The sequence below is a fragment of the Neovison vison genome, chromosome 8 (genome assembly GCF_020171115.1).
Source record: "Neovison vison isolate M4711 chromosome 8, ASM_NN_V1, whole genome shotgun sequence".
In the NCBI taxonomy this organism is placed as follows: domain Eukaryota; kingdom Metazoa; phylum Chordata; class Mammalia; order Carnivora; family Mustelidae; genus Neogale; species Neogale vison.
The window spans coordinates 86,056,314-86,071,705 of NC_058098.1; the positions used below are offsets into that span (position 1 = coordinate 86,056,314).

General features: G+C 36.0%; 1 protein-coding gene across 3 annotated transcripts in view; it reads right to left on the bottom strand.

Moving 5' to 3' along the window:
• Positions 1–4,546: 4,546 nt before the first annotated feature.
• PELI1 (pellino E3 ubiquitin protein ligase 1) overlaps positions 4,547–15,392 on the bottom strand; it is a 57,572-nt gene continuing 46,726 nt past the window's right edge. For all 3 annotated transcript variants that reach the window (XM_044264086.1, XM_044264088.1, XM_044264087.1), the window contains exons 3-7: positions 15,052–15,181; positions 12,188–12,289; positions 7,747–7,944; positions 7,463–7,651; positions 4,547–6,982 (exon numbers count right to left, since the gene is read on the bottom strand). In XM_044264086.1, coding sequence (XP_044120021.1) covers positions 6,416–6,982; positions 7,463–7,651; positions 7,747–7,944; positions 12,188–12,289; positions 15,052–15,181 — 1,186 coding nt within the window. In that variant the 3' untranslated portion in view covers positions 4,547–6,415. The remainder of the gene's footprint in view (positions 6,983–7,462; positions 7,652–7,746; positions 7,945–12,187; positions 12,290–15,051; positions 15,182–15,392) is intronic.

A 15,392-nucleotide genomic window follows, 5' to 3' on the forward strand; every position in this document is an offset into this window, starting at 1 on the left:
TCTATCAGGTTGGGTCTTTTTTTAAGACATTTTCTTTATTCACTTGAGAGAGACAGAGCAAGCAAGAGCACAGCTGGTAGGGGTGAGAGGGAGAAGCAGACTCCCTGTTAGGCAGGAAGCCCAACAAAAAGCTGGATCTCAGAACCCTGGGATCATGACCTGAGCTGAAGGCAGACATTTAACTGACTGAGCCACCCAGGTGCCCCAGACAGGTTGGCTATTTAAAAAAAAAAAAAAAAAAAAAGGACAACACAGCATTGGCAAGGTTGTAGAGAAATTGGAATTCTTGCACACTGTTGGTGGAAATGCAAAATGGTGCAGCTACTATGGAACACACACACACACAACCCTCAAGAAGTTAAAAATATAACTACCATTTGATCCAGCAATCCCGTTTCTGGATATTATCCAAAAGAATTGAAATCAGGTTCCAGAGGAGATACTAGCCCTCCCGTGTTCACCATGACACTATTCACAAGAGCCAAGGTATGGAAACAACCTAAAAGTCCAACAGGTGAACAGATAAAGAAAATATGGTATATACATACTCTGGAGTGCAATTCAGCCTTAAAAAAGAAATTTTACAATATGCAATATGGACAATACCTTAAGGACATTGTGTTAAGTGAAATAAGCCAGTCACAGAAAGACAATCCTGAATGAATCTACCTATATGAAGGAATGGCACTATTTCCCGGATGTGAATTTCTCTGGTTATAGGATTAGAAATGATCATGAGTTTCTTCATCAGTGAGTTTGCTGTTACTTTCTAAGCAGCTGCCCAGATCTTATAACTGATCGTGTTGCCCTTACTGAATAACCCACTAAACACCTTTGTGCTAGACTGATTTATGATTCTCATCTAACAAGTTTATAGGTCTTCATTAAATCCATTCATGTACTCATGCCACTTCTGGTTCTATCTTACTTCGTTCTAATTTCAAACCCTTTTTTTCTTTTTATTGTTGTTCATTTAAAAATTTTTGTTATTGATGTTTTAATCTTCTTCATTATAATTTTGGTTAGCTACCATAAATCATTTTAAAAACAGTGAAAGAAATAGACTTCAAATTCCACTCAATAAAAAAGGGGTAAGGAACAAACATGGTGGCTGTGTACACAGGAATGGAGCAAGAATTTCTTTTTTAAAAGATTTTATTTATTCATTTGACAGACAGAGATCACAAGTAGGCAGAGAGGCAGGCAGAGAGAGAGGAAGGGAAGCAGGCTTCCTCTCTCTGAGCAGAGAGCCCGATGTGAGCAGAGAGCCCGATGCAGGGCTCGATCCATGGACCGTGAGATCATTACCTGAGCTGAGGGCAGAGGCTTTAACCCACTGAGCCACCCAGGCACCCTGGAGCAAGAATTTCAAGGTTCAAATTCCAACTTCTGTAGTCATGGGCCATGTGAACCTTGGGCAAGATACTAGAATACAATGTACCTGGTTTTTGTCATGAAACGGAGACAAGAATTCCTGTGTCACAGAGCTCTTTTCAACTTTAAATAATATACGTAAAATTGTGCATTTAGAACAGTGCTTGACACATAACAAATAGTCATATGTTAGTTGTGAGGAATTTATTTTATGCTGTGGTTGAACTTTAACACACGTAGCTGAGTTTACAATCTAATGTCAACCTAAACAGACCAGTATTTCCACCATATCATCTAACAGAATGTTTGGACATGATGCTTTACAACAGTCACTAGGGAAACTCTGATACTCTGATCTCATTTCCTCTGTTTTCTGCTGACAGTATTATCAAATACAGGCATACTTCTTTAAGGGAAGCTGAATATTGAAATCTGGATTTATAGGTTCAAGATTTATTTTCTGTAAACATCTGAATATTTGACATTTTTAAAAACAAAACACAACTTATACTTTGCCAGAAAGAATTTGAAGCAGCAAAATATTAAGATTCAAAGGACTTATTTTGTTCTTAGCCAAAGGACTTTTTTTTGTTTTTGTTTTTTTAAAGGCAAGAGCAACAGAAAAAAGATGTACATGAAAAGAAGGGAGAAAAACTGTATTAAAACAGATTGGTTAAAGGAAGTTACTATAGTTGAAAACAGAACTGCATTTCCTCAGAGGGCAGCCAAAGCAGAGAGACAAACATGAGAGGTCCCAACTCTACCAAACAGGAAGTTTGCCATTAATCAGGAGAAACACTTTTTGTTTCTAAGCTAACAGAGCATGTATGGAGAACTTTGTTCATGATGGTTAAGAACTTCGACAGCAGGGACGCCTGGGTGGCTCAGTGGGTTAAGCCTCTGTCCTCTGTTCACGTTCTGATCTCAGGGTCTTGGTGTTGAGTCCCGCATGGGGCTCTCTGCTCAGCAGGGAGGTTGCTTCCCCCACCCCACCCCGCCCACCCCCTGCCTCTCTGCCTACTGTGATCTCTGTCAAATAAATAAAATCTTAAAACAACAACAACAACAACAAACCAAAATACTTTGAGAGCAGCTTAAAAAAAGCAGAGCCAGCTTACCTTTGGCAAGTACCTTGTCTAATAGAGAAGTCTCAGTCTAATGTCCAGGGCTCTGTTCCTGGTTCTTAAGTAGCGAGCCCTCCTCCCCAACAACGAGCCCTCCTCCCCAACAACGTCTCTTCTCATAATCTCCACTTTATTTAAATGGTAATTCTATTCTTCCAGTTGGTGAGGCCAAGTCATTCTGGGCTCCTCTCCTTTTACACCCTATGTCTGATCTGCCAGCAAATATTGTCAGCTCTGTCTTCAAATATATTCAGATTCTGGTCACTTTTCAAACCGGCTCCACCGCCACCACTTTGTCCCATGCCGCCATCATTTCCTTCCAGGGTTACTGCATTGGTCTAACTGGTCTCCCCCTGATCACTTCAGTCTATCTGTATCTATAAAAAACTTTAAGTCGGATCATGTTACCCTGCTCAAATTCCTCCTATAGCTCCCATCTCTCTCAGAATAAAAACCAGCCTCAGGAGGCACTCCATGATCTAGTTTCATCCCTTTTCCTCTTTAGCCTTACCAATTACTCCTCCCTCTCATACTATATAGCTACACTGCCGTTTTGCCATTATGGAAATATTCCAAGCACACTTTTACTTCAAGACTCTTGCAATTCTATTCCCTCTGTCTAAATGCTCTTCCCTAAGTGTGGCTTTCCCTTGCTCTCTTCTTTAACATTGCAAACATTGCACACACATCACCCATGACATTTTGTATCTCCCTTTCCTGCTTTATTTGATCTTCAGCACTATTCACTATCTATCATGCTGTGTCTTTTATTTTTCTTATTCACTTTTATCTTCCCCACTAAAATATAAGCCCCATGAAGGCAGGTATTTTTTTCCTGTTAAATCACCCAGTGTGGCTTGGTGTGTAGCAGATATTCAAATATCTGTTTCAAGAATGTGTAGATAAAATTTGAGGGCATGGTCTTAAAGTATACTTATTTCTGAAAGTGGGAGTGGGTGACAGAATAATATAGTTTCCTAAGCAGTATTTTGGTAATCTGACTTGCTACAGGGTTAATGCTTGGAACACAAATTACAAAAGAATGGATCACAGATCTCTTAGCTAGTGGTCTCTAAAGTGGAATAGAACAGTTAGATAACCCGTCAGGATGAGGGCCCAAGTGTTTAAATTTATATGAAAAGTATAATCCTAAAGAATAATGGATGGACTTTCACTGGTGCCCTCACTCACTCAGTCTATGTGTCAGAAGATCATGCATCACCCATGGTTCTTGAGGTATCCTGAGAGAAAAGTAGAGTAGGAGTACTCATGTTAGATGTAATTATATATTTATTTACATTATTATATATTCCTATCCTATTTTAAATGTTCCAGAATATTTTTAAAATGGTAGAAGTAAGCAATTATAGCTTCCAGAAGATAGCCTGGTAAAAGACTCCTCCTTTGGGTTATTTAGCCTATCTCACATCAAGACCCTAATATTTTAGATGATGGGAACTTCCCTATATAAATTAAGGAACATTTAGATGGTAAGATCACTTTGATAAAAGAGTTAAGCCATAAAGATGATCTTTCTTTCAAGTACATTTGGGAGATCTAAATATGACTTTTTCTCCTTGGCCAGGATACTGATATTCCCTTAATACAACTAAATAACTAAAAGTGTTCCATTAGGCATCAGCAAATTGACAGAACAAATATTCAAAATGCTTAACAGAAATACACCTAATGATTTAAATTACTGGAGTTTTCAAAACTTGAATTTGGTAGAAAATGAACCTGGCTTTTCATAGTCAGTGAAGCACTGTTTCAACAGTCTAGTATCACACTCTTGCAGAAAGCCAACTCCGTAGCAGGACTTAACTAAAGCTTCAATTATTCGACCACTAAACAAAGTTCTTTTATTAATAAGTAAGAGATGCTTTCCCAAAAGAACCAGAGATTTGAAGTGTTACATTAAATGCAAATTCTTTATCTATTTCAAGTGAATATTTTTGAAGTCAGGGGTAGATTTGCCCACAAGTTTTCATTTCTGGTTTCCCATTCTCAGTTATGCAAAAACGAACTCACAGAGACAAATTCAAGTATCTATTTTGAAAAGTATTTACTTAGTTTGAATAAATTAATTGCAAATAAAAATTAGCTACAATATATAGCCTGAATAGAAATGACTAGAACAAATACAACACAGGGCTTGATTTCCTTGCGTTAGTCACAAAGCATGTGACTAGGAAACTTCAAAATCAATTATATTTCTTTGAAAAGGGGGTAACAGCAGTTACGGATACATCACAACTAGTAAACTTATAATACAAGTTTCCTGACATGCATTTCCTGAGTGAACCCAAATGATCATTTTTTAAAAACAAGGAAATTTTGACAAGTTGAATTAAAGTAAAATAGTTCATGGCTTCTAAGCAACAGGTTTTTTTTTTTTTTTTTTAAAACCAAAAGAAAATTCAGAACAGCATAGTAATAGTTATGATAAATTAAAGCTATACTACCACATACGAAAATTTGCTAGAGTCAATTATTATACAACTTTTGAACTAAAGGAAAAACAAATCAAAAGATTTAAAAAAAAAAAAATTCTGTCTACTCTAAAAGTGTACTGATTTCTACAAGTGTCACAAAGGGTTTGATGTAGTGCAACTGTCTATACTTCTCTTGTGGTGTATTAGGTGTATTAAAGAAAGGGGAGGGGAGGGAGTGAAGAAACGTTTTCTTGCTTCTTTAAGCAAAGAACTTATTGGAATTAGAGAATAAACATACCATGCAAGTATGTTCCTCTACTCGGCTGTCACTGGTGCTCATCTGCCAACCAAACATTTCCTTGAGTCACACGGTGGCAACTCTCCTTAGGATTCAAAGCCCACAAAGTTAAGGCTGGTCTGCTAGGTTAAAAAAAAAAAGAGGGGGCACTATTGTCATTGAACCCTTTATATCTCTCTACATTTCTTAATGCCTGGATAAGATCACACACAGAATAATCAATTTATTTATTTTTCTAAAAGCAAATCAAGTCACTCTCCTCCTTGTTAATTTATGCGTTTTCTCATGAGAATTTTTTTTTTTCTAGAAACAGTGAACAGATGAACCACAGTTTATATCTAAAAAATAAACTTGCCAAATGTTGCTGGTACTAAAAACAGATTAGTTATCATGGGAGAAAAATAGATAATCTAGATTAAATTGCATATTCAAAGGAGCATATAAAAATGTTTCTTAGCATTTTTTGTTATATACTACACTTGCGAGAAACATTAAGAAAAAAACCTTCCTGATTATATTCAATGTGGTTAAAAACAAACAGCTCTTACACAATAATAATTAATATGAATTTGGTTTTACAAAGTATTTTAATTTACCAAATTCCGTATTTAGAAGGGAGTAGGGAGAGAGACTCTCTTGTCCTTCTTTCTAAGCTTAGAAATCCTTGAGCTGTGCTCACTAAACTACCATTCACACCAAGAGTGTGACACCATCGTTACCATGCTACTCTATCAAGAACATTCTAAGATGTTTTCTATAATAAAGATAAATAGAAAAAAGTTAATATACATGTTGCTGTATTTTACAATGTTTGCAACAAACTGTAAACTAACATAGTTTGAACCAACAGTACCCTCAGTTATAGGAAACAATTTTTCAACACTGAGGATGGGTGATTCAAAAACACTAAAAGGAAGGCAACAAATTAGACTGTGTCTTTTCATCCTCAAAATATATTTCCAAAACTCAGAATTCAGAAGTCTGGTACTTTCAGAAATTCTTTTCCTTGAGTTTCCCAGATTTTTTGATCAGAAATTGTTACTTTTTATTATAAATGTTTAAAAAAATTCTTCATCTTAATGCAAATGACCAGAGCAGAGAAACTGTGACATGGACAACAGGTTGGAAAACCCAACTCACTTAGCTTATAAATTTATAATGTAGTCCTGGAGGACAACTGTCTGTTAGTCTAGAGGTCCTTGGAAAATAAGTCTGATGTAGCCTTGTTCACCAGCCAACTGATGTGCACAAAAGGGGCAGGCTGCATGAAAAGTATGAGTACCATGAGGAAGCGGGATCTGGGACCAATAAGCAGTTGTCTTTTCTGAACACACATGCCCACATGGGCTGAATGCATGGGTTGGAGGGCCGGCGTCCACATAAAATCCAGCTTCACATCCAAGCCACAGAGGGACATAGGGACCAACAGACCTACACATGGGACATTCACGATCTTTTCCATCACGTTCTTCTTTGTTTCCCCAGTTATGATAGCCATGCACATGGCCGCAGTTTAGATACACCCATGGTTGTTTTTCATCGACAACATCTTTCCTCTTCATACTAGGAAATGCTAGTGTATTGAACCCTACGGGGCATTGAGGTCGTGCTGCATTGATTTCCTGTCTTAAAGCTTCTAAATGCTTCACTGTAGGAGTGTGGGAAAGGCCTTCTGCAGTACGCCACAGCAACGTTGCACCGCAGAGGTCAATTAATGAGCCATCTTGTAACTGATTGGTTTCAATTTCCACCTAGAGGAAACAAGAATCAAAAAATACATTCACCACTATGTTTTCAATTTTTACATGAGAGTTTTGGTCTTATATGCTCCTTACTCAAGAACTGAGATTTCCTATGATTATTACTAAATATAAGAAGCTCTACTGGCAGTCATGAAAAATTTAAGTCTGAAAATCAAGGATAAAATATTGAACAGGAACATATATATTTGGCCAAAGAGGTAGAAAATACACAGTGTTATCTAATTTAGGAAAGCTTAGGTTTTAAAATATATTAACATAACATGAAAGAACAAATTTTTAAAGGTCCTGATTGAAACCTTAAGATAATACCCTGTAGTATAATATTTAGTGGGCAGCATTTTTGATAGTCAGACTTAAGTACTCTGTGTCAGCAAGCGATTTAAGTTTTTGGAACTATGTAATGCATTCAATCCAACACACCCAATGTGTTTAGTGGAAGTAAGTAAGAAGCTACATCTCAATACTTGCCATTTTTCCTCTCTGCTGGGCTGATCTGGTTTCCCGCAGGCTGAATACATTTCCACACACTGATATTTCTCTCCATATTCCAGGCTTGGAGTCTTCTGTGAACCCATTGCGTGGATGCATAACAAGAACGCCATTAGTTGTCAAACCATCCATCTGCCCATCTGATGTCTTCCATTTGGCAGCCTTCTCCTAGTAGCAATAAAAATAGTGAGCTTCCAGTTCTTAGGAATTTGGAAACAGAAATGGTTAAAAATAATGCACCATTCAGGAAAAAAGCTCTTTACCCCAAGAAAGATGTTTTTTGATGAGTCAAATCCTGCAGCATAAATCCGTGCTGTAAAGGGGGGATTCCGTTCACATATGATTCTACAGGCAAATCTTGATATAGTGCTTTGCACTGACTGTGTATCAGAATTACTTTGGCTTCCAGGAACTGTGTCAGTTACTACAAAATCAATGGGACTTTCAGTAGACCGACCAATCTAAGGGAAAAAAAAATATCTATAAACCTATTGAAAGGAACACTGTGGAAAATCCATTCAAGAAAGGTACAAGAAAAAAAAAAAAGGTACAAGAAGATGAAATCATTAAGCCTCTGAGATTTCTAAAGTGCAAACATAACTCTGAGAGCATCTACACCCTAGAAAATTAATCTGTCAAACTTGTTGTGACTTAATAATTATTTAGAGCATAGGAGTAAGTAGGAACTTGCCATCCAGAATATATGAAACCCTCAGGGAATGCAGAATTTAGGATGGCTGAGATTTCTAGATGGCTGCAGATTTTAATTTTAATCCCTTTGGATGGAAATACGGCTACCATGTATTATTCTACCTTCTTTAACAGAATATAGTGAACATACACTATGTTATGACGACTCCAGGGCATTAAACTATGAATACCATTTATACTACACTAAATGCAGTGATGTATTCAGGTGCTATAGCAATGTACAAGAAGGCTGATCCTTACGTTATGGGTTTACACAGCTTCCTTTGAGGTCTTATGTATACTTTATAGATATTCTTGTGTGTTCTGAGAGGTTGTCAGCTATCACTTCTTGCGGTTGGGCATACCTGACTCTAGCAGCATACCCCTCCTTCTAACTAGTCACTATTATTCTGCTGTGGGTTGAGAAATAAAAAAAAACTAAACTTTAAAGAACAGTATTTCAAAAGGTTCTTGGTAAATACCTAAAAGATTCTCCAGGGAGCAAAGAAAAAGAATTTTAGTGTGTGGCCTACATGGCCTTTATTTTATATGCCTAGATGTCCTTTTTATTTTCTTCCTGGTTCTCAGCCATGTTTTAGAGAGACAAGGTTCCCAGATCAGAGTTCTGGTGGATGGGTGAGCAAATTAAAAATCTCCAGAGGTACTAGCTAGTAAATAAATTAATTTTCATTTTGAAAGATGAAAGTTGAGAAAAAAAAAAAGGAAACAGATGACAGAACTGATCAAGTGTCACAGGGTTTTAAAGTAAACATTTAAAAATGAAAAGAAAAAAGGAAATCTATGGAATAGATGACAGACCTGATAAGTGTCACAGGGTTTTAAAGCAAACATTTAAAAATGATGAGTTCATTCATGTACTGATTATAAAGTAATCATAAAATTGAAGAAAGTGGATACTGAGAAAAAACACTGACCCTCTACAATGATGATGACACTTCAAAGTCATTCTTAGCATAGTTGAGTCTCAAGAATTCCTCATAACCACATACTTTTAGATAAGATCCTTTTAGCATTTTTGTCCTATCAAGTATAAGTCTTTCTTTAGTTTGGATAGTTTTAGAAGAAAACTGGCTGGTTAACAAACTTAAGATTGGATGTCCCTTTTCCTGCTTTTAAAGATATGATATCCAAAGAAAATGGTCTCAGCCTTTTGAAACTAAAAATAGTTCTAAGAATAAAAGACTCCTTTAGATCCAAAAGATGTAGGCCCAGGAATGGATTGAGGATTGGTATTTAGAATCAAGATATTCAGAAGGGGCACTTATTTGGAAGGAGAGATTGTTCCAAAACAGTTGATATTTCATCTGTGTCTTAGAGGAGATTTAAGACTTCAAAGCAATATTGTTCAAGACTGGTAAGAAGGAAGATATGTTAAGTATCTACAAAGAGAAAAAAACCTATGTGATCATGATCAGTTGCCAAAATATAACTATGTGATAAGATAAATTTTAGTAATTCCTCCTCTTTCTAACTGCCACTATTAGCTTTAAAGGTATAGATCTTACCATGTCATTCCCTCCCACGCTCATTAAAAACCCTAATGGTTCCTTACAGACTATTCAAACTTCTTAGTTTCTTATTTCTGTAATAATTAGAAACTGACTTCACAATTTGCATCCCACTGATGCAGCTTAATTTCCTATCATTGCTATTCACATAAAAAGTATATTCTAGCTGCAAGCAGCTCATTGGTTAATCTTCTTCTTTTTGTTTTTTTTTTTAATTTATTTTGACGGACAGAGATCACAAGCAGGCAGAGAGACAGGCAGAGAGAAAGGAGGAAGCAGGATCCCTGCTGAGCAGCGAGCCTGACTCGGGGCTCCATCTCAGGACCCTGGGATCATGACCTGAGCCGAAGGCAGAGGCTTTAACCCACTGAGCCACCCAGGTGCCCCTCATTGGTCAATCTTCTACTACACTTTGCCATCTCTTTTGTCAGAATGCCCTTCTACTGGCTGGACTGATAAAACTTCAAACTCATTAAAACAAACAAACAAACAAAAAAACCCAAATATATCTGGATAAAAAGGCACTACTATGAAGTCTTTCCCTTACCTTTCTTCAACCCAATCAGAAACTTGTACTTCATATTTAGACTGCCAGTGTACCACCTATGAATATAAGCAACTTGTAATGTCTCCTTTATTTACTTCATAGTGTTAACCAATGCAGAGAGTCAGAGTTTGAATAGCTGATGAATTGAACAATAAATATTCTTTGTTCAGTGTGGAAGGCAGGCAATCCCAGAATGGTTATAAAACCAGTTCCTCAAAGACTGGTTAATTTATCAGGGTATTTCAGATATATCTCTGTTTTTTTTTTGATGTAGAAATGTTTGGATTTTTCACTGGTCTCATGCTTTGTAGAAAGAACATTATGAAGACTATTTAAGAAAAACTCTATTCCTTTATGAAAAGGAAAAAAAATGTTGAAACTTATTTAAGGACCTTCATAAAATGGCAAAGACACTGTTCTATAATTCAGAATGCCTGGTTTAATCCCAATTCTGCCCCCAAATAACTGTAACTTTTAACTCACAAGACTTCAGTAACTTTATTGACAAAAAACAAGCGGTAAACAAATGAATACAAGGTATTTTCTGAAACAAAACTTCTAGTCTGGGGTCAAACATCTAGGTAACATCTTGACTTTTTAAAAAAGCTAATTAAGCATATTTATTTTAACTGGTTGTCAGTGAAATAAAATGTGGAAAATTATCCTAAAGCTTGTGTTAGGTTCTCATTAAGATCCCAACCTTAATCTTCATTAAGAGTGTTATTTATTTTAATTTTTTTTTGGCAAAAGCAAGAAAGATAAACATACATCCATACTCTGATATTAACTATAGAGACACTATTCTAAAAAATTCAGTATTTTACTAGAAGAGCTAGAGGGGAACAATTGACTTCAATGAGAAATATTTTGCTATTGGTTATAATTAAAGACATCTCCAGGCCTTTTCTATTCAACCTTATAAAACAAAACAAAAAAAAATTGAGAAGTTACTGAGACAGTAATTGCAAAAGCAACATTATTGGGTACTTTATGTCTTATTAGTTTCCAAAAATCCAGGCTCTACAAAGCCAAACAAGAGAAGACATCATGGATCCTGTTTATATCTTTGGGTTTGACTGTTCTATAATCTATTAAGTTTATGAAAACATCAGCACTGGATTGGCACAAAAATGAGAGACAGGAAAAAAAAAAAAACTTTAACTGCATTAGTAGCAGAAAATATGAGCTAAAAAACAAGTCTGATCACAAACATTATAGAGACAATTAGAGATTGCCTGTACATTTTGCTACCTAGAGAGGAAGGTGGGAAACAGTGGCAAAAAAAAGTCACGAGTATGTGCAGACTATTTGTTGTTTTGTTTTTTTTTTCCTGATAACAGCTAACTAAGCTATTTTTATAACCACTATTATTAATTGCTAAGTGTTTACCAAAGCTCCCTGGCCCAGCTTTGAGCACTTTACATGTACTAACACATTTTTTTTAAACAATTTATTATTTTTTAAAAATATTTTATTTATTTATTTGACAGACAGAGATCACAAGTAGGCTGAGAGGCAGGCAGAGAGAGAGGAGGAAGCAGGCTCCCCGCTGAGCAGAGAGCCTGATGCGGGGCTCGATCCCAGGACCTTGAGATCATGACCTGAGCTGAAGGCAGAGGCTTAACCCACTGAGCCACCCAGGCGCCTCTGTACTAACATATTTAAGCCTCCTAAATGTCATATGAAGGAAGCTCTATTATCTGCACTTCACAGAAGGAAACTGAGGCATAGTGATTAAGTAATGTTCACCAGAGCCCATTTTTTAACCATGTATGCTGACTTCTATATGTGAGATTTAGAAATCAATATATATTTTAATGTAATACTTGACTAAAATATGTTCATCATCAAACCGACCACAGCAAAAGTCACTGACAACAGGTTGTCAACTTTTTTGTTTTTTTAAGAAAAAAAAAAAAAATTCAGATGTTATAGTACCTGAAACATATCAGTGTTGCTGTCATGAGTATATTCAACCACCACTGTCTGGGCCCGAGATAAGGTGTATGATATGCTGTGCTGGTCCTTGTTGCTTATTGCCTAAGAAAGAAAATATTAATAGCAAAAATTAGCTGGTAGGCCAATCAAATCAAATTCAAAGAAGAAAAGTAATCTATCACATGTTTGATATATTTTCTCCCAAAATTTAAGGTAGAAATTAGTAACTTTTCTGTGATGTGAGCTGTGATAGTAGTTACTCAGACTGAGTGGTGTGTACAAGAATACTTTGAAGATTCTAGAGTAAACATAATTTCATTGTATAAAAACACTGTAAAATTTGGGTTTCCCTTATAAATATTTTTATTATAAAGTAATCAAAATGAAACCCCATGTAGAAACTGAAAATAGTACTCGATTATACTTTATTAAGGAGAAAATACAAAATTTTACAAGATAAGATTCTTATATTTAAAGTAATTCAAAGAGTTATAAACAAGTTACCAACATGCAGAGTTCAATGTTTTTCTTAATCATTCTGTGACTCTATAGGTGACAAATATTTGCCATATGCTGGGCAAACAGGGAAAAATTCATAGAATGATTAAACCTTACACCAAAGGAAATGGACATAATGCTTATGATTGTACTTTTGACTTATGCCAAACTAAAACTAAAAACATTGCTAAAAAGAACTTTTTGGTTTTGTTTTTGGGCATTTTCTATGTATTTGAGTTGAAGATAATATCAGAAAGGGGGAAAACCTGCACAAAGGAAGTGGAAACAGGTTGCGTAAAAGGAAAACGGATACAAAGACGTAAAGCAAAGAAGCTAAATTCAAAAAACGTTTCTTAATTACAACCGTGGCATTATAAAACCTCACTTGGTTTCAATTTGTAGGTAATCTGTAATAGATAAAGCCTTAAAATAATAGATTTAAAGTTAATTAAGGCTATGAAATTTTCAAATATTTAAAGAAAATTTTAAAAAACCACCTGGGTACCAAGCTTTATCGAAGCATAACAATGCCGTTTTTGCTTCTGGTTTCTTAAATTCAACAGTGTCAAGGCTGCTTACATGTTTCTCTCACTCTGTTCTCTTCATAGAGGTATCTAACCTCATTAATGCATGTACATCATTCCCATGCATTTGCTGATGTTGTAAAAATAAATATAAAATTGTTTATAGATTTTTAAAACCTATAATTACTTTAACTTAGCATAAAGCAATGATTTTTCAATCAAATAACTGCCCAGAATCTTGGAAGTAACGTGTTCTTAATGGCTAGAGATTTAAAAAACACAGGTTTTTGTGTACTTTGACATTGTAATCTCTGGCTTTATTAGCAATTAAACCTAGTCTTAGATTAAGAATAAGAACTATGTCTAGTTAAGTTCTCACTGGACTGAAAAGCAGAGTTTAACCTTATCCCAGATGACTGCCAGAACAGGGTATTTTAGATATAGAGATTATAACTATTTTCCCTCTGCTAGTGGTTCTCAACCAGAGGTAGTAGTAGCTGTGAAAGAGGCACTTGGAAATATGTAGGAGCATTTTCTGGCTGTGATTTGCAGGTTTACATGGCATTAGTGGTTGGGGACAACAGATGTAACAACCCTGCACAAAGAAGTGGCATACACCCAATGCAAGAGCACTGCTGCCGGGGCAGGTCTGGCATCGAGCTCCTCGGGTTGGGTCATTAGCTTTCATTCACTCTCACTACCTGCTTAGCACAACCTTTCTCTGCAAAGGAGCAAAAAGAAACACTCGAAAGAAACTGTCCCTTTTCTACATTTACAGGGTTTCAAACCGTAATAGATGAGAGGCCGCATCAAGACATGAAGACTGTTCTAGACACCATGTGGGATACAAAAATTCAATTAACTTCAGGGACTGGAGCTATGACCTAAAACAAGTCACCATATGCCAATTTCTCCATCTATTGTTCATTTAACATACAGAGATATATCTCAGGGGTATAATATTAATGCACATGTTGGGGCTGCCTAGCTAAAGATACAATTACTTCCAGAAGGTGAGAGACTTTGTAATTTTTATTCATACAACACAATATCCTATACAAATTCTGTATTATGAAACTGGAAGTAGAAGAATTCACAGAAATGCAAAGATTTAAAATTCCCCCTAAACTGTCTATCACTCCAGGAAAAGCCTACATGTCCTGAAATGATGGCTCAGGTTCTGGATATTTTGGCAGGGAAAGATAAAGGAGCCAATACAGTTGGGTATTTGCTTTTATAGTTTTGATTCAATTTAATAGTTAACTGTGGTCCATTTTGTTCAAGGCACTATGTTAAAAGCTTTGAGGCCCATAAAACAAGCAAACAAAAAAATAAGAGCATAAGCAGAATCTTTGATAAAGATCTCCTGTAAGAATCACACAATTAACCCTGAGTTTAAAAATATCACCTCATCTATACAATGCTTCAACTACCTGAGTATGCTTATTATATACTACATTCATTGGCAAGGCCCCTCTAGTAACAGTGGAAACTCCCTACTTCTCAGGGTAGACAGCTGTATAATTCTAAATACTAGATAAAGCCCTGGTCCCAACCTACCTTTTTAAAAATTTCTTATTGAAAGGGAATGTTTCCTCCTAATTTCTACCCACTGAACCTGGTTTGTCATTTAAAAAAAAAAAAAAAAAAAAAAAAGTCTGATGCCCTTCCATATGGCAGCCTTTCAAGTAATGTCTCCAAAGTGTCTGCTCCCATCGAAACAAAAGGAAACTTCTGGTACAGAATGTGAAGGGAACCCTAGAGAACATAAACAACATGTATGGGTCTTTCAATTTCTCAAGTTAACTTATTTAGTTTAATTTGGGTTTGTTTGCTTTTTACCTTTGCAGCCTGAGGAGTACAAGCGATATGCACAGTGCTGGGCTTCACCCCATTTGCCTTAGGTCTTTTAAACAAAGCAAACCTACTTTTCCTTCTTCCTCTGTCACCGTTTGGGAGAGATCCATTATACCTGGTGGGGGGAAAAAAGTTTAGGTGATGTCTTATAAGAACCACACAATTCTGAAACAAATGTTTTACTTTGTCTTAAAATATGGATCGATCTCCAATTAATTATCTATTAGCACACTGTAAGTATCTCAAATTCCCTTCAGTAATTACTGATCCCTAGACCAGCTGTCTGAGTATGAAACAAAATGATATTCTGGTTACATTCCAAGTCA